We start from the raw sequence: 23,478 nt of genomic DNA on the forward strand, positions 1-23,478 counted from the left end.
CCTGTCCAGCGGGGAGGACCCAGAGAAGAGGAGCCAGAACCCAAGACTGGCCTGAATCCAAGTCCCACCGCCTTCACCATGAAGCTGACCAACCGCCGGACCAGAGTCCCGGGAGCCCAACCCCCAGATGGGAGTTCCAGGAGCCCAACCCCTGTCTGCGCAGACGTGCAGGTAAACCCGAGAGACTCCGTGCAGGGATTGGAGCCGGAGCTGCATACCCGCTCACGAGCGGTGGCTACATCTGCAAACGCAGGGGGGGGGGGAGCCCCGACCGAGGTCCCGGGGCCCGAGTCACCTTGACCACTTCCCCGCCGTCCACCTTCATCAGCTGCCTCAGGTTCTGCTGCAGCAGGTTGGTGTTGGAACGCCATTTAAGGAGCCCCAGGAGGTCCACTGCAAGAGAAGACCAGGTCAGACCACGCCGCGAGCAGGACTCTGTCCTTGTGGTGTGCACGTCCGGCCAGGTGCTGTGCGTAAGGTCCTGAACAGGACAGTCAACCCCAGTTGGAAACTGCTGCCAGCGAAACAGTCCACGGCTTTCTAATGCCCGCTGTGGCCAAGTTCATGACCTCCACCTACCAGGAAGGGATTTCTACGTAACACCTTACAAGCATCCTTAGGGCCTGACCAGGAGGTGGCACATTGGATAGAGCCTAGGACTGGGATGCAGAAGACCCAAGTTTGAGCCCAGGGGTTGCTGGCTTGAGCGCGGGATCATAGACATGACCCTGTGGTCACTGGCGTGAGCCCAAAGGTCGCTGGCTTGAGCAAGGGGTCATGCGCTCTGCTGTCGTCCCCGGGTCAAGGCACATATGAGAAGCAGTCAATGAACAACTAAGGTGCTGTAACTATAAGTTGATGCTTCTCATCTCTCTCCTTTCCTGCCTGTCTGTCCCTGTCTGTCCCTATCTGTCCCTGTCTCTGTCCCTCTGTCTCTCTCATTAAAAAAAAATAAATTCATAAAACAAAAATCCTTTGGAGCCTAAGGAACAAGGCCCGGCCTCTCTGAGCAGAAGGGCTGGGGAGGCTGCCCCCACCCCAGGTGCTGTCCTGGTATCTCCTCTCAAGTTTCAGTGTAAGAATCTATTTTTTTTCTTTCTTTTTTTTTTTTTACATAAAATAATTTAAAATGACTAACAGAAATTCAGGTCCTGATACTGTGAGGTAACAGGTCTGAGGAGACAGGGCCCCGGGCCCCGGGCCCCCAGAGGCCACTGAAGCGCTGAGCTCACTGTCCTTGCCCAGGCCTGACCGTCCCTGGCTCTTTCTCGTGGTTGCGTTCTGTTTGTTTTCTAGTCGAGATACCACAAACTGAATGTCTTCGGTTTGTACTGACTCAATGTGGACAACAATGTCCACATAAGGTTGCGAGGAGAACAGATGTCCTTTAAGGCACGAAGGCTGGGAAGCCGGCACGTCTCCAGGGAAGAACAAGTGTCTGCACACTTCTACTTGAGGTTATTTTGATACCCAGTTCGTGAACAGACACAATTAGCACCATGTACCCAACCTGCTACTGCTGTGCTCATCGGGAACTAACTTCGGCTACAGAAATGGTCTCCATCAGAAAAACTCTGGGAAACACTGAAAAGACAAACGTAATTTGGGGGGCTAGGTGGGATTCCAGGGAACACAAGACAACACTGGAGTTGGAGGAGAAAGCCACACAAAAAGCACACATGGGATGAGCATCCTCATTCCCATGCCCTTACCCCCAAGGACAGCCGACACAGAGTTTAAAAACGGTGACATGTAAAGGGCACAGGCCTTGGCCAGTTGGCTCAGCAGTAGAGGATAGGCCTGGCATGTGGATGTCCTGGGTTCAATTCCTGGTCAGGACACTCAGGAGAAGCAACCATCTGCTTCTACACTCTTCCCCCTTCTTTCTCTCTCTTCCCTTCCCACAGCCATGGCTCGATTGGTTCGAGCACACTAACCCCAGGCACTGAAGATGGCTCCATGAAGCCTCTGCCTCAGGTGCTAAAAATAGCTCAGTTATGAGCATGGCCCCAGATGGAGGTTGCTGTGTCTGAGCTGGGGGAAGGAAGGGGGGCGTGTTTCTGGGAAAGAGAGCTCTCCCTGCCCCCCCCCCCAGGTCACACCAGGCTCTCCCTGTCCAGGCGCTCGTTCTCTGGGAGCCACCGCAGGCAGGCCTCTAGTCATTCCTAGTACGTGACTTCCTTTTCTGATGATACAGGCAGCTCACGGAGGAGAGGAGTCGCCTCTCGTGCTGCGGTTGTACACCCCCTCTGCATGCAGCAGCACCCCGAGGCCAGAGACGTGTAATACAGGCCTCAACGAGGACTTCAGCCACGGCTTTTCCCTACGGAATGGAGCTTCGCAGGAACGAGATACGGCCTCAGATAAACGAGGCTCAAATGAGAACCTGGGCATCCGAGGTCAGATGGGGCGGCCCCGTCTCATCAACCTGAGATATCACCATCCCCAGAGGGATCGTTGGCTGGGGTGGAATAAAAGCCAACAGGTGCCCCCCTTGCTCTTAGTGAACAGCATCACATCGGCATCTCCCTGTTGCCCAGCAACAGCTGCTAGGAGACCAGGGTGCCTCTCTCCCCCAGTACCAGGAAGACTATGACCCTGGGGCCAGTGAGATTCATGAAGCTCAGAGGTGAAAGAACTGTCCCCCTGAGAGAGTTCCGTGACTTTAATACCTTGGGGATCTCCTGGTTCCCTAGTTATTCAAGGTCCAAAGAACAACATCCAAACATGTTTTCAGCAGGAGACCCACGTACAAGGTGGTGGTTTCCTACCGAGGGACAAGGGAAGCACACAACCGCACTCAACTGTCAGCAGCCCCTCCTGAGAAGCCCCACGGTGGGGTGGGGAGCTGGGGGGAGCTCATCGGACAGGCTGCCATTGCCCTGAGCTAAGTGAGGTATTGGTTGCAGCCGTCAGGCCGGTGGACTCTCAGGACCCAGATATGTTCTCAGCCAGAGAGTCACATCTGATCTACGGGGCATCCTTTCCACAACCTCGTCCCAAACCGGCCCCCGGCCGTGTGGGCCACTTGCTGCCCGGGCACTCAGCCTGCGTGCCCGTGCACAAAACCCAACGCCCCGTTCAAGGGTGTTCACTATCCTATGGAGACTATTACACGGCCACAAACTAGGGTCACTCATAATGTTGCAGGTGGACTAATGTTTCCGGAGTAATATTGCAGATACCGGTATGTATCCAAATGAACTCCATGCGTTTGAGTGACATCCTCCCACCACCCCCACCCCCCTACACACACATGGTTCACCCATGAGACAAGGGGTGAGAAAGCACAGGTTGGACAGCCTGGGACAGCGGGGCCGAGGCAGAGACGTGGGGAGTTTGGAAGGGGCGTGCACACCCCAACACCCAGAGCCCGGCCCCCCGCCTCGCAGTGGCCTCCAGATGATGGCGTTCTTTTGTCCTGTGCTTACCCTGTTCAAGTACAAATGAAGTACTTTTTTTCCCGTCCCTCAGTTAAATCTGAGACCTCTACCGAGATTTATACACAACACCGGGGACATAATTCAGGGCAACAGCGGACATTAATAACTGCAATCCACTTCAGGTGGAAAACAACGGATGTTCAGGCTGAGTTTCAAGAGGGTACAGTGTCACCCTGCATAGCTGTGACGCTGTCACATCTGAGGGGGAAACAATTTTCAAATGGTGGGTTAGCGCCGAGGAGCCTCTGCCTCGGCTGGATGGGGTGCTTGGAGTCAGAAGCGCCCCTGGCCAGGCAGCCATGTCACTGGGGAGCCCAGAAGCAGAGGTGACAGGGCAGAGCAGCCGGCTGGCCCACCACAGGGTGGCCGGACACCATCTCATGCGACGTCAAAGCTGCACGTACGAGTGTCTTTCAGCAAGGGGTGCCTGATCTCACTCACGGGGGAACTAAAAATGGCATCAAAATCAACTTCTAAAAAGAAAGGAAACTGGTATTTTCTCAACGACTGGCTGGGGATGGCACAAAGATGTGGGTGCCCTCGCACCCTGGACCAGGCTCACAGGACCAAGTTCAAGGCCATGGCCAGGGCTCGACCCTGGGCCCTTCATCTGACTGCAAATCTTGCAGCTTAAGACTTCTGCCAGGCAAGCCCTGGCCGGCTGGCTCAGTGGTAGAGCGTCGGCCTGGCGTGCAGGAGTCCCAGGTTCAATTCCCGGCCAAGGCACACAGGAGAGGCGCCCATCTGCTTCGCCACCCCTCCCCCTCTCCTTCCTCTCTGTCTCTCTCTTCCCCTCTGTCTCTCTCTTCCCCTCCCGCAGCCGAGGCTCCATTGGAGCAAAGATGGCCCGGGCGCTGGGGATGGTTCCTTGGCCTCTGCCCCAGGCGCTAGAGTGGCTCTGGTCGCAACAGAGCAACGCCCTGGATGGGCAGAGCATCGCCCCCTGGTGGGCAGAGCGTCACCCCCTGGTGGGCGTGCTGAGTGGATCCCGGTCGGGCGCATGCGGGAGTCTGTCTGACTGTCTCTCCCCGTTTCTAGCTTCGGAAAAATAAAAAATAAAATAAATAAATAAATTTTAAAATAAGACTTCTGCCAGGCCACCTTTCTTCGACCATAAGACCTTTTCTAAAACCACATCCACCGCCTTCACTCTCTTTATGACTCACCCTAGAGGAAAACCAGAGTGGGGATGTTCATGTCCCGTCACCCCCTTCCCCAGCCCAGCGACCTCCACACGGACCCTCCCTGAGGAGAGCCGTGATGGCTGACCGGCCGTGTTCGTGCACCTGCCGAAGCCTCCCCTGCTCCGCCGAAGGCACGAGAAGGACGGGGTCAGGGGAGAAAAACCCGTGGGGTGGGCACAGAAGGGCCCCAGACCCACCGTTCTGGGTGAGCTTGGTGGAGCAGACGAGGGTGGAGATCTGGAAGGAGTCCTTGCTGATGGTGCAGCTGCCCAGGCTCTGCATGCTCCTGCCCGTGGCCGAGTGGCCCTTCTCCTCCAGCTCGGCCTTCGTGGAGGGCAGGCTCAGGTACGTGGCCGCGTCCTCCAGCTTCTTTGCCTCGGCCTGGGGGTGGGAGGGGGCCACCGTCAGCAACCCGTGTTTCTTCCGTCCACCCCTGGTGATCCCAGCCCCTTTCACCACCATGCCCTCTGCTCTGGAATGCTTGCTAAACTGTGTGGTCTAATGGTTTCTCAGATTCCCGTAGAGGAATCCACGTGAACAGAGCATGTCTTCACACGGCACCTTGGGTGTTACTGCACCCTGTCTTCTCCCATGAAGAATGGCCCCTGTTGGCCATTTGGACAATTACATGTTGCCGGACAGCAGCACTCTCCCACGGGGAGCGGCGTCCTCTGGGACCAGGCGGCCAGAGAGGAGCGGCACCGTCAGCGACCCTGCACCTGTCACACAGCCCGCCTACCTTATAGACGATGAGGTCGTGTTCTCCATCTCTCAGAGTGGTCCCGTCATAGCGCATCAGCTTCACAAACGCGAGCGCAAATATCTTCTCAGATTTGTCCTTTGCTGCAACAGAAACCAAGAACCACCTTCAGCTGCTGGCATAGCAATCTAACGTCAGAAGACGCTACGAGGGCCACCGTGATGGGAGGGGCAGGGGTGAGGAAACGCTACTGACAGGTTTAAAGGGCGCGCAAGGACCCAGAGACACAGGCACGGTGCTCCCGGCCAGAAGACTCTTATCACAAAGGGATCCAATGCGCTCAGATCAACCTGGAAGCTCAAAGCCATGGCGATGAGAATCTCACAGAAGCACCTGCTCGCCGAACTTGAGCGCTGACCCGGGAGCAGAGGGCCATGAAAACCAGGACGCTTTGGAAGGGAAGCCTGCAACCCCCGACACCAAGAGTAACGGCAAAGAGACATGAAGACAGCGTGTTCCGAACCCAGGGAGACACGCACCACTGAGCGCACAGGGTCTGCAGGCACAAGGGCATCGTTACCGACAGCCGCGGGGGCAGACCCTCTGCTGGGAACACTGGCCATCTGTACAATAAACAAAACCGCATAGATTCCTGCCTCTCCTTGTGCCGACAGAAATCACAGGGAGACTGAGGGCCTGACCTGGAAATCCTGTTCTCTCTGGCAAGCAAGTCCTTCCTCCACGGACCTGCACGTGGGACGCTACTTCCCCCAGGCACGAAATGGTGCCCACCACAGATTACATACTCAATAAAGATCCGTTTTGGCCCTGACCATGTTGCTCCGTGGATAGCACATCAAAGGTCGCATGCTTGGACAAACTTTTTTTTTATAAAAAAAAAGGGGGGGGGGATCTTTTACTTGAGGAGACACAACAAACCCATTCTTTCAGATAACAGAGGAAAAAAAACCGGGTGCTTTGTTCCAGGGTGATGGTGGAAAAGGGAATGATCCCATTGGATGGTTGGGAAAGGTCTCGCTAAGAAGATGAACAACATATCAATATGAACCAAGATGTTAAGAGAAGAGAGATGGCCGACTGCAGGGTCCTAGAGTGAGGCTACGTTTGGCTGGTCTGGGGCCAGAAAGCCAGTGTGCCTGCTGGTGAGTAGTGGACGGTGAGGGCTCCAAGGCAGGTGGGGGCCAGACCAGATAGGGACGGATAAGGCATCTGGACTGAAGAAATGGGAATCACAGGAATTCCTCAAGAGGCAATCTGAGTATAAAACAGAAACACTGAGTTTCAGAGCTAGAAAGTATCTCTCAAGTTCTGTATCCCAGAATTCTCTTTGTAGAGACTAAAGGCCAGCGATCAATCAGAAGAGGAAGACACATCCACCACCCACCTTGAGTCGGGGGCTCAGAATATTGACCCTAAGACGCCGCTGCCTGAGCTAACACATGCCCTGAGTCTTTGCGTTCTGGTGTCCTTCTGTACCTGATACATCCTAGGTGCTCAGTAAAGGCTCATTAGATGAATGAATGAACGACTGAGTAACCAAAAATAAAAAGAGGGATAAAAGTAAAAAATATGTACCCTAGGAATAAAAAAAAAATCACTTTGTAAAAAACACACTAGAAGACATGGAATACTGTAATGTTCCAGTGAAAAGAGCAGACTCTTGTACGTTTGGGCTGAGAAGAAATTAAAATAAAGCGTGTCTCCATGAAGGCAGCCGTGCCTGGGGTGGACATGTGACCATACCCCTCACTGGAGGGATTCCCCTGACCCTGCTATCAAGTAGCACAGGGTGAAAGCGGCATATTCTTTTTAGTAACATTGTATTCCCTCACAGTGGAGGGAATGGACTGAACCTGTTACATGCTCACTAGCAGCTATTACGAGGTTGGTAACAAAATTACAAAGTGTCAGGGGCCCGACGCTGCAGGAGCAGGCAGGGCTGCCCCACTCATAGGGGGCCCCTTAACAAACAGGGGACGTCAGCTCCAGCTCCTGGCCAGCTGAGCCCCAACACCATTCATCTGCTGGGGCTCTGGAGACATAGAAGCTGATGCTTCTAGAACTGCTAACAAGTTGCTGGAGAGTATTAGACATTTATGTCAGCAACAAACTTTCCAGCCCCAAGGGCAGATCCCAGAAATCCCAACTCCCTTGCTTGCTTTGGGGGGGGGGGGGGACGCAGCTCACATTTTGCCGGGAGGAGGAGAGTGCAATGAGGCCTCGGGTTTTTCCATTTCTGACCCTAAGGGTCTGCAGGAGAGACCCTGGAGGCCAGTATCATTCCAATGGCTGACAGCCCAGGGTCTCATCAGCACCACACTTAGGATGCTCGACACGTTTCCAAGCCCCACAAGCTGTGGCCGGGGAGACTTCATTAATTATGTAAATTTGTCATAGTGTGTCGGGTGATAGCATCTTGTCTATAATGAGTACTTAAAACTGACAAGAAAAACAAGGATTTTGAAAATTAAAATGCTACAGAAGGTACCCCTCTGCCCTAGTGTGATTTATTAATTAGAGAGAATGAGCTTGTTGTTACAGGGGAAGCGTGCTCAAATTCTGAAACAAGTCTTTTGTGGCTTCTAGAACTTGGTCCCTGCCCTCCAGTGTCCCCTTCCTACCTGCTCTCCTGCAGCCCTCAGCCTTGCTCTGGCCAGCTGCCACCCTCTGCTGCCCCACCCATGCAGGGCACCGGCCCACCGCAGCCTTGACTAAGGACACACCTGGCCCAGAGCACCCCATGCACACACCTCACTCTGCTCAGCCCGCACCTCTGCCCTTCACACAGGCCGCCCTGCTCCTTGGTTCTTACAGGCTGACCCCTGACTAAACAAGTGACTCTGGGCCTGAGCTGGGGTCTCTGAGCCTCGGTTTCCTCATCTGCGACACGGGAAGTGATGCCCCCACGGACGCGGTCCGGGCTCACTGAGGACTAGTTATGTCACACAGTCAAGCACTGTGTCAGGAGCACAGCAGGAGCACAGTGAATGCTGGGTAACATCCAGCAATAGCTGCTCTCGTCCAGGTTGAGCCATCGGGCTGCCTGTTGGCCCGGCCTTGGCCCCAAGGTGCGGATGCAATGGTGGGCACTGCCTCCGAAACTGCCTGGCCTTCACACCCCTGCTTCTGCCACTATACTTAAACCCTGACCCTTTAAGCTGGACCCCGCCCTGCTTAAACACTGGGACGGGACGAGGGGAGGGACGACGCTCCAGGTCACTGCCGTCCCTCCTGCTACCCTCCACGCACCCCATTCACACGATGGAGCCCTGCTGGTCTGGACCCTGGGTCCTACCCGCAGCACGGACACCTTCAGGCTGGTCTGTGCCAGCCCACACACCAGCCGAGCACCTCATGCCTCCAAGCCCTCTGAATAACAACGGGGCTCAGGCTTCCCACTGGCCCCACATGGGGTCCGCACCCGCCAACATCGAGCCTTTGCTCTCGCGCGCCTCGCCCAGGAGCCTCTCCACGGCGCCCCGACACCTGGAGGGCCCAGGTCAAGCAGGCGCCCAGAAACAGCAGGAAACACTGTCGCAGCAGCAGCCGTGTCTATGGAGTCTCTGCTCCACACTGGGCATCGTGCCAAGGGGCTGGCACGACCACCTGGTCTTCTTGCCCTCCAGCTGAAGCATCTGTGACGGGACACCCAGCCATGGCGAGGATCTCCCCGGAGGTCGGCGGTGACACACACAGCCATACCACCACATTTCCCTCAATGCCACAATACACACAACTACAGCGGCGTCACTGTCACTGTCCCCAGGTCCCCTACCTCTCAGCCCACTGCCAGATGGGCACAGAGCGTGAAGGGTGGGGGCCAGGCTTCCTTCTGTGACATTATTTACTGTCTCACGCAGGGTTCTGTCCTTAGCGGACAATTGGTTCAACCAGGGTGATGAGACTCTCTTTAGTCTCTGATAGTCGAGTCTTTTGGAAGGTAAACGATTCACACGTCAGTTCTCTCCTCCCAAAGTCCTGGCCCCACAGCCCGAGCTGCACGCACACCTCCCACAAGAAAGGCTCCGTCCGTGTTTTGGACACCAGGGGCCACCCAGAGAGACCTCAAGGTTTTCAGTTCCAACAGAAAGAGCAGGGAGAGCCAATTTTTGAAATCGACTTCTATCTCAGAGACTTTTCTGATGGAGGAAGGGGTGCAGGTCAATGGGAGGAGAGGAAATTCAAAACCACAGCAAGTAGCAGCCCCTCATCTGAAACTCCTGAGAAGAAAATTCGGATGGCCTGTACCAGCTCCATGAAAAGGACCGGTGACATTTCCCAGGAACATGTCAAATGTGGGACAGGAGCGCAAGGGTCCAGACCTCGCTGTGCTACAGGAGCCACATCCCAGAACGATGGAGAAACGACCCAGAATCAGTGCAGCCCAGGGATCCTGTCCCCTCGGTTCCCCGGGGACGCACACAGGACAGCAACGTGACTACTCACAGTCCTGGGAGGATCGATGGCGGAAGGTAAACCGAAGGTGACTGCGGTTGACGTCCTCGATGGGAATGGCCACCTGGCGGAAGTGGAAAGGGAAGCGTGAGCGCCTCTCCTATGTCTTCTCGTGTGGACAGCTTGGCGGCTCCCCCAGGGTGACCCCCAGGACCCTGCGCGTTTCAGGACCTCCACGGAGGCATCCCTAACCCCCAGGTCATTCCCCCAAAGGCAGAGGCCTTCTGGACCTTGGAACAAGGCAACATTGGGAACGATGTTCGCCCAGGCGACTCAATGGGACGGCTACAGGTGTTCTACACGTTCTGATCCTCACCCTTAAGATGCCATTTTTAAAAGCCGCCATTTTCATTGCCAGCCCCGCCTAGGGGATGTGGACTCCCCAGCAGCTGCGGGGACCCACCCGTGGCCGCAGGATGAAAGCCTGCCTGCTGTGACTTATAGTGATGGTCTCTAATTCTCGGGTCTAACAGCTGTAGCCACAGCCAACCGCTGGCCACTCAGGCCCTCAGTGTGCGGGCTGTGGCGGGTGTCGGCATGGCGCCCTGTGAGTGCGGGGGCCGTGCCAGGGTAACGGGACCTGTGTCCCCCGCAATGATATCCCCTCTCCAGAGTCCTCTCTGTGTTTTTCCATGTGGTGTAAAGACAGGGTTTCACACATAAAACAGACCCAGGACGAGAAACGCAATCACTGCCGCTCACGGAGCTCTGTCGTTTGTCTCCATGAAAGTCCTATTTTTATGTCCGAAAGGAAATGAGAGGAAATATATTCCCAGAAATGCCACTGTGGTTCCTTAGCAACCTTGAGCGGCTTGGAGGAAAGCTCCCCCACCTCGCCTCGCCGCGCAGGGTGCCAGTCTGCCCGCCCGTGGGTGTGGGTGTGGGCGCGTGGCCCCGGGCTTGGCTGGGAGGTGGGGACGGCTGCACATGAGCATTTTTCATCATCAGCCTCACGGGAGGAAATGACCACGTCAAGGATACCTTCACGGTCTCAAACCAGCGTGGCTGTTTCACTTGGTAGTAAATCACGGATTTGTACTCTGAAATCGCTTCGTCGCCGGCACCCGGGAAAATCACATGCTGGAAGGGAAGGCGGAAGGGCTCATATCAGAGCTCATGGCCATGAACACCACAGACATCTCCCCGCGTGCCGCCCCCATCCCACGAGCCAGGAGAAGGAACAGACGCTCCAGGAGCAATGGGGTGAGCCCGCAGCGATGGCCAGACACGCCCGCCCGACGCCACAGCTGGTGTCCAACCTTGCTCCCAGACGTTTAAGATCTCGGTGGCTGTGCCACGTGGGGCTGTCCTGCCCTCCACCCTTCTCGCCCTCACCCGTAATGACATCAGCCTTAGGGTCTGCAGGAAGTTGCCTGATTCACTCAGTAGGTCCCGAGTAAAGGGCTACAGACCCTAGGAGGTGGTAGCACTCCCCCTCCCGTTCATGGCCAGCCATAACACTGACCACTGGACACCTGTGGGAGCAATACCGGGCCAGCCCAAGTGGCAAAGGCCAGCACTGCCTGGCGGGTGCACACACAGGGCATTGCCCTCAGCCAGCATCCATCCACAGAGGTAATTTGGCAGGGGTCGGGATACCTGCTTGGGCTTGGCCTCCAGTCATCGGAGGACACCACAGCCTCTGAGCACTTCCCAGGACACTGAGTCCTGCAGCAGCTGTGCCCACCCAGGAGGTCGTCCTGGTAACCACCAACACAACACCCAGGAGAGCACAGGGTCAGACATCCAAATTCAACAACCCAGCTCTGCCTCTCACTAGTGCTCAGAACTGGAACAGCCGATGGGTCTGGCTGGGCCTCAGTTCCCTCCTGTCTCCCATGGAGCTAAGAATGGTCTGAGAACGTCTAGGGCCACCGGGTCCTCCAGGGACAGGCCGGCTGCCAGGACCCAGTGGCAACCAGCCTCTAGTCAAGCAGGAGACAGGGAAGAAAGAGCCCAGGGCCTCTCCTAGGGCTTCTCGCATTCTGTAGCAGAGCAGAGCGGGGCACTCGGGAAGGAAGGCTGGAGCCCCAGGGGCTCAACGTGGCCGCAGAGACTACCTCCAGCCGCTTGCCGTCCTCGTCGTACACAGACACCGTGACCTCCACGTTCTTGGCCGTGGTTTTGCTTCCTTTATCAAAATCCCCTTGCACTAGCGTGACGTAGATATCATTCCGCACATCACCTGCGGGGGATAAAAATGGTACCTTTAAAACGAATCCATTATGCATCGCGCAGCCCTGAATTTTGCAGAACTGTCTAAGGCATGACCTCTCCTCGCAGGATATGATGAAGCAGGGGTCCCCAAACTTTTTACACAGGGGGCCAGTTCACTGACCCTCAGACCATTGGAGGGCCGGACTATAAAAAAAACTATGAACAAATCCCTTTGCACACTGCACATATCTTATTTTAAAGTAAAAAAAAAAACAAAATGGGAGCAAATACAATATTTAAAATAAAGAACAAGTAAATTTAAATCAACAAACTGACCAGTATTTCAATGGGAACTATGCTCCTCTCACTGACCACCAATGAAAGAGGCGCCCCTTCTGGAAGTGCGGTGGGGGGCAGATAAATGGCCTCAGGGGGCCTCATGCAGCCCGCGGGCCATAGTTTGGGGACCCCTGTGATAAAGGCTCCATTTGAGGGTGACAAAACGCTTTCTACAGAACAGCCTCAGCGTATGCAGGTGGGAACGAAAGCAATCCTTGTCAGACTCTGGGAAAGAGGACCGATTTCGAGGCTCCCTGATTATCTGCCGGGTTCCTGCCTTAGGGCTGAGGAGCCGCCACACCTCGGGGCAGCTGGTGTCCCCTCCCCCTGGGCAGACCACATGCTGCCAAAGGGTCTGCAAGGACGCATCCCCTCTCTAGTGTCCACAGCTCACTGCCACTCATGTCCCCACCCCCAGTGAGACTACTGGCCGTGGTCATCTGAGTCTCTGTAGCCAAAGAGCATCTAACAGCCACCGGGACACCCAGCGTGATGGGCGGTACTGGTCCCCTGCGCGACTCACGCAGGGGTGACCAAGAAGCTGACTAGGAAGTCACAACACAAGAGCCCACGTCCCACTTGGCCTGGGATTAGGGATGAGGGCCATGAGGGAACTTCCTGTGTGGCCCCCCTGCCCTCCGGACAGGCGCTGTCAGAGCCAGGATGGGGCCACAGCGGGGGAAGGAGAATGACACAAGATTCGTGTGTCTATTATTATTATTATTATTATTAATATTATTATTAAAGTACAGTTGACATACAATGCACTTGTACATCTTAAAGTGAAATGCAACTTAAATTGCCCAAAAATAAAACAACGCCACTAACGAGCTGGAGACATTCTTCACCCTGGGAGCACGCGGAGCCCCTGCTAAGGGCGCGCGCGACTAGGGAAACGTCGTGAGCTTCATTAGCTGCGTGACGGAGAGAACGTATCGGGCCCTTGACCGCTCCTCTGACATCTCTCTGGCCACCCCCCGCTGCTGACCCACCTGCTGTCCCACAGGAAACACAAGGAACCGTTTTGTGCAGAGCAGGCAACTAACTACCCACTCTGGGCAAAGAACTGGGATTCCTTAAGAAAAGAAATCTCCTTGCTTTCTTACTTTGTCTTTTTTTTTTCCTGCTCTATCCTGGCTTTTAATGTATCCAACTAGTAAATTAAGCATTCATTTAAAAGTCATTATTACAAGGATCCCACAGGGTTGCTGCGACGGCCCCGGGAGCCGCTGGGAAGGGAAGCTGCCGCTCCCACGCGCCCAACGGTGAGCGTTGTTAAGAATGATGGAGCACTGGGCTGCGGCTGCAGGACCCGCCCCAGGGAGCTGCGTGACCCGGCTGATGGAGCGCTGGGCTGCGGCTGCAGGACCCGCCCCAGGGAGCTGCGTGACCCGGCTGATGGAGCGCTGGGCTGCGGCTGCAGGACCCGCCCCAGGGAGCTGCGTGACCCGGCTGATGGAGCGCTGGGCTGCGGCTGCAGGACCCGCCCCAGGGAGCTGCGTGACCCGGCTGATGGAGCGCTGGGCTGCGGCTGCAGGACCCGCCCCAGGGAGCTGCGTGACCCGGCTGATGGAGCGCTGGGCTGCGGCTGCAGGACCCGCCCCAGGGAGCTGCGTGACCCGGCTGATGGAGCGCTGGGCTGCGGCTGCAGGACCCGCCCCAGGGAGCTGCGTGACCCGGCTGATGGAGCGCTGGGCTGCGGCTGCAGGACCCGCCCCAGGGAGCTGCGTGACCCGGCTGATGGAGCGCTGGGCTGCGGCCGCAGGACCCGCCCCAGGGAGCTGCGTGACCCGGCTGATGGAGCGCTGGGCTGCGGCTGCAGGACCCGCCCCAGGGAGCTGCGTGACCCGGCTGATGGAGCGCTGGGCTGCGGCTGCAGGACCCGCCCCAGGGAGCTGCGTGACCCGGATGATGGAGCGCTGGGCTGCGGCTGCAGGACCCGCCCCAGGGAGCTGCGTGACCCGGCTGATGGAGCGCTGGGCTGCGGCTGCAGGACCCGCCCCAGGGAGCTGCGTGACCCGGCTGATGGAGCGCTGGGCTGCGGCCACAGGACCCACCCCAGAGAGCTGCGTGACCTGGGACAAGTCACTTAGCCTCCCACCCACACAGCCGCCCGCTATTAAGCAGTCTCAGAGATAAGGCCGGGGCAGTCCCTCAGCCTGGAAACTCCATCAATAACCCAACAGGGTGACAACAGCTTCACAGAGGCCTGCTCAGCCAGGGACCAGCACTCGTGGGAGGTCGTCAGACAGCAGGGTCCCCCTCTCCCGCTGGCCTAGAGAGGCACACTGTGGAATCACTCCAGTGTAAGACCCCGTTTTCAGTAGGTAAAACCCACAGATGGGCACTCACAAGAGGCTCCTGGCACCTGCCACCCCGGCTCCAGGGTGTCCGTGGGGGAGGAAGGGACTAGGACACTTGGGTGGCCTCACAGAGAGTCCCCCTCCACCTATCCTAACCCCCAGACACTTCTCCAGCTCAGGGGACACTGCTTCCCCAGCGTGTCCTTTGGGGCTCTGGGATCCCCCGTGGGACAGGGGAGGGGGGAACAGCCTGCAGCTGGGGCCACGGGCAGGCCCACACACTGAGCAGAGATGCCCATGACAGTGTGTGCTCAGAGCCTGGGCCCTGCGTAGAAGTCCCCATGTGTCTGTCCCCACCCCCGAGGTAAGACAGCGCTCACAGCTGCCAGCCACTGCTAAGCCACAGAGAACATGGACTCCTTCCCTCGAGGGGGAACCCCCACTCCCAACTCAGCACATGACCTGAGGGACAGTGGGAGAGCCCACGGCTTCCCTGTGACTCCGCCACGAGATGCCCGTGCAGGGCTCCACTTGCTCTTCAAGCCCCAGTGAGTTCTACGGGAAGCAGGCCCGACGGGAACGAGATATCTCCCGGGATCTTCCTCGGAACAGGACAACACCCTCACACTACCCAAGTACAAGGACCTAACCCTGGGCCTTTGCATCTCGAGTCCAAATGCAAACAAGGCGCCCCCCCCAACGCGTCCAGAGGAGCTTGCCGCACACTGACGTGACTGCCAGCAGCGGTCAGTGTCCCCCAAGTCCAGCACACGCCGAATGTCATGCTCTCCTCCTGTCCCATTGGGCCACCGACAAAGGGAGCAGAAAGAGCAGGCCCCAGCTGCCCTGGAACGGACAAAGCCTGAACTCCGACAGCATGTGCACCGAACGCCCCTCTCTCCTGGCGGGCACCCAGCGCCACCCTGTCACAGGTGGCAGAGGGGAGCTGTCCGGCGTGGGGCGGCGTGGCCCCATGTCCACTGCTCATTCACCGTGTGATGTTAGGCTGTGGCTGAATCTGGACAGAAATCAGTTCCACACCGGTTCATAGGCTTCCGCGAAGCTCAGGATGATCAAGCTATAGCCTACGAATGGAGCATCAGGTGCAAACCAACAGCATCCCACGGATAGAAAGGATAAATATCAGCACGCCTCCCAAGATCTTGTAAGGATCAAGTCAGATTATTAACAGGAATGTTATTTGGAAACCGAAAAGTATTAAATAAATAGAAGGGATTAATCTTAACATGGAATTCCGTTATTGGTTTTACAAGCTGAGAACCCACCACGGGGCCCGAGTCCCCCTAGGATGAGAGCGGACAGGAGCGAGTAGGTTCCAGGGGTCAACATCCACACTCTGCCCTCCTCCCTTCTTTCGATCAAGTGTCAGTCCAGATTTGCCAGGTCTCTGTGCCTCCCGCACAGGACGACCACTGCAATGGGAAGGGCTGACCCCACCGGTCAGCCCCGACGGCCAAGGGGCAATCTCCCCCACAGGGCCCGTCGCGGTACAGGGTCCCGGACCCCACCCGTCAGCCCCGACGGCCAAGGGGCAATCTCCCCCACAGGGCCCGTCGCGGTACAGGGTCCCGGACCCCACCCGTCAGCCCCGACGGCCAAGGGGCAATCTCCCCCACAGGGCCCGTCGCGGTACAGGGTCCCGGACCCCACCCGTCTGTCAGCCCCGACGGCCAAGGGGCAATCTCCCCCACAGGGCCCGTCGCGGTACAGGGTCCCGGACCTCACCCGTCCGTCAGCCTCGACAGCCAAGGGGCAATCTCCCCCACAGGGCCCGTCGTGGTACAGGGTCCCGGACCCCACCCGTCAGCCCCGACGGCCAAGGGGCAATCTCCCCCACAGGGCCCGTCCCGGTACAGGGTCCCGGACCCCACCCGTCAGCCCCGACGGCCAAGGGGCAATCTCCCCCACAGGGCCCGTCCCGGTACAGGGACCCGGACCCCACCCGTCAGCCCCAACGGCCAAGGGGCAATCTCCCCCACAGGGCCCGTCGCGGTACAGGGTCCCGGACCTCACCCGTCCGTCAGCCCCGACGGCCAAGGGGCAATCTCCCCCACAGGGCCCGTCGTGGTACAGGGTCCCGGACCCCACCCATCCGTCAGCCCCGACGGCCAAGGGGGCAATCTCCCCCACAGGGCCCGTTGCGGTACAGGGTCCCGGACCCCACCCATCCGTCAGCCCCGACGGCCAAGGGGGCAATCTCCCCCACAGGGCCTGTTGCAGTACAGGGACCCGGAGGCCCTGAGCAATCCAGTCAGGAGGCGCTCAGGCCCCTTGTATGGAAACACTAGGTGGCAAGCACCTCACGTGTTTCAGGGCACTGGGACTTGGGAGGAGGCTGGAAGCCAGCAGGGGCTGTCCCCAGAGGAGAAAGCCATTATGCAAAGGAGATACATCGCCCAGCAGAGAAAACTGGAGAGAAACAAAGCCGGACTTAGAGCTTGCTCTGTCTCTGTTCCTTAGTCTTGGAAGCTGACCCATAAGTACCCTCAGGGCTTGCCCTGGCCAGGTGGCTCAGTGGATAGAGCGTCATCCTAGTGCACCGAGGTCATGGGTTTGAAAGGACACATACGAGAAGCAACCAATGAGTGCACAACTAAATGGAACAGCTAAGTGGAATGACTCGATGCTCCTCTCTCTCCTTCTCTCTCTCTCTCTCTCTCTCTCTCTCTCTCTCTCTCTCTCTCTCCCCCCCCCCACCCCACCCTCAAATCAATGGAAAAGATTTTTTTTTTAAGTATCCTCAGGTTTGGCCATTGGAACTGATCTTGTGTTTTCTGTGACTTATACTCTAAAGTCTTCATAACTCCAACCAATCCTATAGGTGGGAATTACTATTATTTTCATTCTTCAGAATTGCTATTGTCCCATTCTTCAGCTAAGAGCAGCCAGGAACTTGCTGGAGGCCACAGAGCCAGGGAGGAGCAGGGGTGGGGCCTGAAGCCAGGTCCCTGCCCACATGCAGGTGCCACCCTCTCACTCCTGGGGACCAGTGAGGTGCAGAGACATTGACTCTGCAACCTCCGCAGAGGGCCCTTCTTCAGAGCCCAGGACATGACAGGGTCTGTTTCCCGAAAGCGTGCTCCCTTCAGTTTGATCGTGTTCTGGGTGATTCCAGTGCTGTTACGAGATCATAAGGGGGCCCAGGGGAGTCATTATAGAGCTACGTTATCATCACACGGGAGTTGCCGTGGTCCTAGAATGAACCAAGCATCATGACCAACCCACTCATCAAAGCCTAAAAGTGAACCCCACACAGTTCTCCAAAGGGGCCTCCACTTGATCACCTGGTACCACAGGAGCGCGTGTTCACCACCCAAATACACTCAACCCTCCCGCCCGGGGGAGGGGCACCAAGGCACTATGGGGCAGTCAGGGGTCTGTTTACAGAGTGATGACGTTTACCCCAGCCGTGGACAGACACCCACATCGTTCTCAGGGCTGCTGCGTACCTGAGCTTCCAGTCCCAACTCGGCGTCTGCCGGCCCCAGTGATGCAAACCACACCGGGGCTTTACAAGCCCCCTCCACACTCAGCTGTCTGCTGGCCGGGGCTCCCACAGGCCCCTGTCCACGCGACGCTCTGTGGCCAGCTATGTGACGTCCGCCAAGGCCCGCTACATCCACGCCACTCTTAGAAACGTGGGAGGAAGCAGCTCTCCTTACCAGGCATGATTATCTCCGGGAAGCCGGTTTTCCGAGCCACGGCTGTGGTCCTGTCCACCAAGTGAGGAAACTCCTTTCTGATCTGATGAATGTCCCCAGGGAGTAACTTCAGAGTTACCCACAAGCCTGGAAAAAGCAACGGGTGCAAAAGTTACATTTGATCTCATCCATTTTTAAAAGGAGGCATCATGGCACCAACTCCGATGAATGAGCAACTTTTAATTCATAATGCAATGGCTTAAAGGAAAACATAGTGTATAAGGAAGGGAGGGAGGGAGGGAGGGGAGAGGGGGAGAGGGAGGGGGGCTGGGGAACAAGGCAGCTGGCCCGGGGAATCACCAGGGTCTGATCAGCTGGGATACAAACCCTGTTCTGGAGGGGCCTCACAGATGGGGGTGTGCGTTAACAACTGTGTGTGCCCTGTCTGCCCAGGACCAGTGATGCTTTTGAGCTTATGTGCAGTTAAGATAAATCAGAAGGGAGCAATTTCCTGGGACTGGTTAGAAAGGCTACAGCTTCTCATCCTCCCGAGAAGGATGACAGCAGAGGAGAATTTGGGAGGTAAAGTCACAAGGTCACTAATCCACGAAAGTTTCACGTTGCAAGCAGCATCCAAGCTCTCCGGATGGTGGCAGTAGCGTGCGGGGCCGCCACTAGGTGCTCAGCCCCACAGGACTGGGACAGCCGCCACCTGGGCAGCCCAATCCCCAGTGTCACAGTGTCACAAGCGCAGGAGTAACAAATGCTGTGGCCAAACCTCAGCTCTTCCCCAGTAGGTAAAATAAAGACATTCACACCCTCTGGGCACGAAGAAAGGACGCCCTGGACAGAACAGGGCAAACTCGCTACCACCTCCAAGCTGAGCTCATGCCCGAATATCCGCCATCACAAAGCTGATGGAAGGGACAACGAAGAGAGCGGATGGAGAACAGCATTTTGGAGAGCAGCTATGCAGCGGGTGGTTAACGAGCAGACACCACAAAAACCAAAGGCAGGAGACACATCAGCGGCGTGGCTGTCAGCCAGGTGGAAGGGATGTGGTCCCTGTCAGCTGGCATATAGGAGGCTCTGTCCCCAAGACCGCTGGGGACTGACGTGCTTGCTCCCTGGCCATTCAGCTACATGGGATCCCAAGTGCCCGTCAGAATATAGGGCATCTCTGCTCACTCACACCACCATGGTGCACCGGTCTGTCTGTATGTCTGCCCAGCTAGTCCTCTAGATACATGCCTCCAGGGGGCCAGCCAGGACCAGACGGCATGGCTCCCTCCACGCAGCACCCGCACTGGGCAGCAGACAAACGGGAAAACCACAGACCTCACGCCCTGACGCTCTGGCTCTCTCGCGTCTTCTGGAGGCGGGCCGGGAAACCCCGTTGTGGTCCGCAGAGATCGGTCTGGCCGGTGGTTGATCAAGTCCCGTCCCTGATGACGTTTCATTCCTTGACAGCAGGTGAAATGATGCTTTTTAAGCTGATAGCCTCTTGGCACTGACTGATTCCCTCAAGATTTATTCAAAAGTATCTCATGAGCACTTGCTATGTGCCCTATACTCACTGGGCCCTGCGTCCCCGGGCGAGCCCTCCTTCTGACCTCACCAGGGGATCAGCAACTATTTCTCTTTTCTTCTATTTTTTTTTTTTTTTTAGATTTTAAGTCATTTCTTTAAATTTTTCTATTACAATGGACACAATATTATATTATAGTAGTTTCAGATACATACTCTAGTATTAGACACATTGCACATTAAATAACTTACTAAATGACCATCCCAATAAATCACCCACCCCTCTGACACCACACACACTTGTTAGAATATTGTTGGTGACATTCCCTAGACTAGGGGTCCCCAAACTACAGCCCGCGGGCCGCATGCGGCCCCCTGAGGCCATTTATCTGGCCCCCGCCGCACTTCCGAAGAGGCACCTCTTTCATTGGTGGTCAGTGAGAGGAGAATAGTTCCCATTGAAATACTGGTCAGTTTGTTGATTTAAATTTACTTGTTCTTTATTTTAAATATTGTATTTGTTCCCATTTTGTTTGTTCTTACTTTAAAATAAGATATGTGCAGTGTGCATAGGGATTTGTTCATTTTTTTTTTTGTAGTCCAGCCCTCCAACAGTTTGAGGGACAGTGAACTGGCCCCCTGTGTAAAAAGTTTGGGGACTCCTGCCCTAGACTGTACTTCATATCCTTGTATCTGGTAGCAACCAATTTCTACTTAATCCTTTTCACCCACCCCTACCCCCTCCCATCTGCCAACCATCAAAACGTCCTCTGTATCTATGAGTGTTTCTCTCTTCTGCTTGGTTTTTGCTTTTTAGAATCAACTGTTGATAAATGTGCATTTTTTGCTATTTTATTGTTTATATTTTTGATCTTTGTTGTTTATTCTTCTTCTCCTCCTCCCCCTTCTTCTTCTTCTCTTTCTTCTTCTTCAAGAAGAGCCTTTAACATTTCATGTGATACTGGTTTGGTAGTGGTGAACTCCTTTAACTTTTTCTTGTCTGGGAAGCTGTTTATATGTCTTTCCATTCTAAGTGATAGTTCCGCTGGGCAGAGTAATCTGGGTTGTAGGTCTCTGCTTTTCATCACTTTGAATACTTCTTGCCACTTCCTTCTGGCCTGCACAGTTTCTGTTGAGACATCAGCTGACAGTCTTATGGGAACCCCCTCGTAGAGAACTCCCTGTAATTTTCATGCTGCTCTTAAGAATTCTTGGTCTTTAACCTGAGCCATTTTAATGATGATGTGTCTTGGTGTGGGCCTCCATGGGTTCATCCTATTTGGGTCTCTCTGCAGACTTTCTAGATCTGTGAGTCTATTTTCTTCACCAGGTTAGGGAAGTTTTTCGTCATTATTTTCTCAAACAGGTTTTCCGTTTCCTGCTCTCTCTCTTCTCCAACCAGCACCCCCCTGATGTGAATGTCGGTACGCCTGAAGTTGTCCCAGGAGCGCCTTATACCACCCTCACTTTTTTTCTTTTTTTTCCTTTATGATGTTCAGATTGGGTTTTTGTGTTTTGGTTTTTTTTTTTTTTTAATTTTTTTGCTTTCTTATATTCCAAATCACTGATTTGATTCTCAGCTTCATCTACTTTACTGTTGGCTGCCTGTAAATTATTCTTCATTTCAGTTAGTGTGCCCTTCATTTCTGACTGGTTCCCTTTTACGGTTTCCATGTCCTTCTTTACGCTGTTGAAGTTCTCGCTAAGTTTCTTGAGCATCCTGAGAACAACCAGGGTTTTGAACTCCGCGTCGTAAATTGCTTGTCCACGTTGGGTGTAGTCCTTTCTCTGGAGTTTGGTTCTGTTCTTTAATTTGGGACAAGTCTCTCTGTCTCCTGATTGTGGTAATTTCCTGCATTTGTTTCTATGTATTAAGTAGAGCTTCTGTGTCTTCTGGGCTTGGCAGAGTGGCCACAGGTGGAAGGTGTCCTGTAGGGCCCAGTGGCACAGCCTCCACAATCACCCAAGATGGGTGCTCCAGGTGCACCCCTGACACGGTGCTTCCTGTTGTAGCTGAGCCTGGATTTCTACTGGTATGTCAATGGGAGGGATTCGGCCTATTGGCTGAACAGACTGGTTGTGACACTCATGGAGGATCAGCTGTGCAGGGACCCACCCCCCAGAGCACGACTCACTTCAGCAGGGCTCTGGCGTCTACTAAGTCCATGCCTTGAGTGTGTTGCTTGTGGAGGTAGTTGGGTGGTACTTCGACATGGTCTGAAGCTGTCCACTGGGTGTGCTGGCTCTGGGGCCTCCCGGGAGGTGCAGACCAAGGTCAGCCACCGCCTGTGTTCTGCCTGGGGAGTTTAGAGCGATGTGAGGACCTCAACACAGGGACCCTGGCAGGAACCCAGGAGGACACTGGCAGGACGACAGCTAACTCCAGTGGCGGTCAGGTGGAGGGACCAGCACGGAGGTCAAACCAGAACTCGCAGAAACAGAGGTGGAAGGACGGCCGCTCTCAGGGATGGTGACAGCTATGGCATGGCCAGTACAGCCAGTCTGAGACAACACTGAGTCAGGGAACCCTGAATCCCAGAGGTGACCTCAGGGCAGGAGCACAGAGTGAGGGGAGAAAAATGGGGGCCCAGCGGGGTACACAAGAACACCCGACTCTTAGACCTCACACAGAGAGGAGGCAGCGAGGGACATGGGAAATCAGAGGACAACAGGGAAGACCAGGAGGGGGGCATCAGTGTGGCCGCCAGCACAAACCACAGCCCGAGCACAGGGGGGTGTTTGAGGCTCTGGGCAACCAGGGTGTCACCAAGGCCCCCAGCAGGAGCAGGGCCAGCACACGAGGTGGGGCAGAGGCTGGTGGGACGAGAGTGAAGCCGAGAGGGAGGGGAATGTTGGAGAGAGCCAGCATACCGTGACCCGATGTGGGGCAGACAGTCAGCGCACACAGACAGACGGGCCACTCACGGCCGGACCTGGGGGAGGCGTGCGTTTCCTTTTCTATCCCTGCCCCATACTCTTTCCTTTATCTTTCTTTTTAAGCTATAACATTCTGGGTCCCACAGGGGAGGAGTTTGAAGGGGCGAGAAGCACACCAATAAAGAAGCTCCCTAAAGAAATGTCAGCGGGTGGAGCCCACACAGGGGCACGTGTGTCTTTGCTGAGGACACGTTCTACACCGGCAGCCGGCAAAGACAGGCGGGAGCTCAGCCCGGCCTGACCGCATCCCTGCGCTCACCCAGAGGACGGGCCCCTGTTCCTAATTCACACAAAGCACCACCCACAGGGGGCAGCTCGGGACATGCAGCGCAGGGGAGCAGGCAGACCTCCGAGAGGAGGCTGGAACCAGAACCCCTGGCTCTGTCCTCCAGACAAGCAAACAAAGTGAAGGGACACTCCCAGAGGCGCCAGGGGGGCTGTCCCGGCACTGGGCGTGGAGCTGGTCCCTACTGGCTACCCCAGGGTGCAGCTGCATCTCAGGAGCGTGAGCCTCAAAACCTCCCGACAGAACGAATGCCCACTGGGTCAAGCAAATTCATGGACACGCTCCAAAGATGTGCAAGGTGTGACAAGGAAACTACTGACCAGGGTCCGAGGTAGCGAAATGAGGATGTAACACGGAGGAACAGCACCCTAAAATCCTGTCTTTCAGACGCCGTCGCCTTCCCACAAACAAAGCTCACTCAACAGCCTCAGCTCGTACCCTAGTAACTTAATGACACTGTTCAA

At 55.9% G+C, this 23,478-nt stretch overlaps 1 protein-coding gene across 2 annotated transcripts in view; it reads right to left on the bottom strand.

Moving 5' to 3' along the window:
• The window catches only part of LOC136384597 (dedicator of cytokinesis protein 1), a 432,442-nt gene that overhangs the window by 335,322 nt on the left and 73,642 nt on the right, over window positions 1-23,478 (bottom strand). For both annotated transcript variants that reach the window (XM_066354964.1, XM_066354963.1), the window contains exons 13-19: window positions 18,286-18,411; window positions 11,864-11,988; window positions 10,785-10,883; window positions 9,795-9,867; window positions 5,367-5,470; window positions 4,825-5,008; window positions 296-393 (exon numbers count right to left, since the gene is read on the bottom strand). In XM_066354964.1, the coding sequence (XP_066211061.1) occupies window positions 296-393; window positions 4,825-5,008; window positions 5,367-5,470; window positions 9,795-9,867; window positions 10,785-10,883; window positions 11,864-11,988; window positions 18,286-18,411 (809 nt within the window). The remainder of the gene's footprint in view (window positions 1-295; window positions 394-4,824; window positions 5,009-5,366; window positions 5,471-9,794; window positions 9,868-10,784; window positions 10,884-11,863; window positions 11,989-18,285; window positions 18,412-23,478) is intronic.

Source organism: Saccopteryx leptura, chromosome 13, assembly GCF_036850995.1.
Source record: "Saccopteryx leptura isolate mSacLep1 chromosome 13, mSacLep1_pri_phased_curated, whole genome shotgun sequence".
Lineage (NCBI taxonomy): Eukaryota > Metazoa > Chordata > Mammalia > Chiroptera > Emballonuridae > Saccopteryx > Saccopteryx leptura.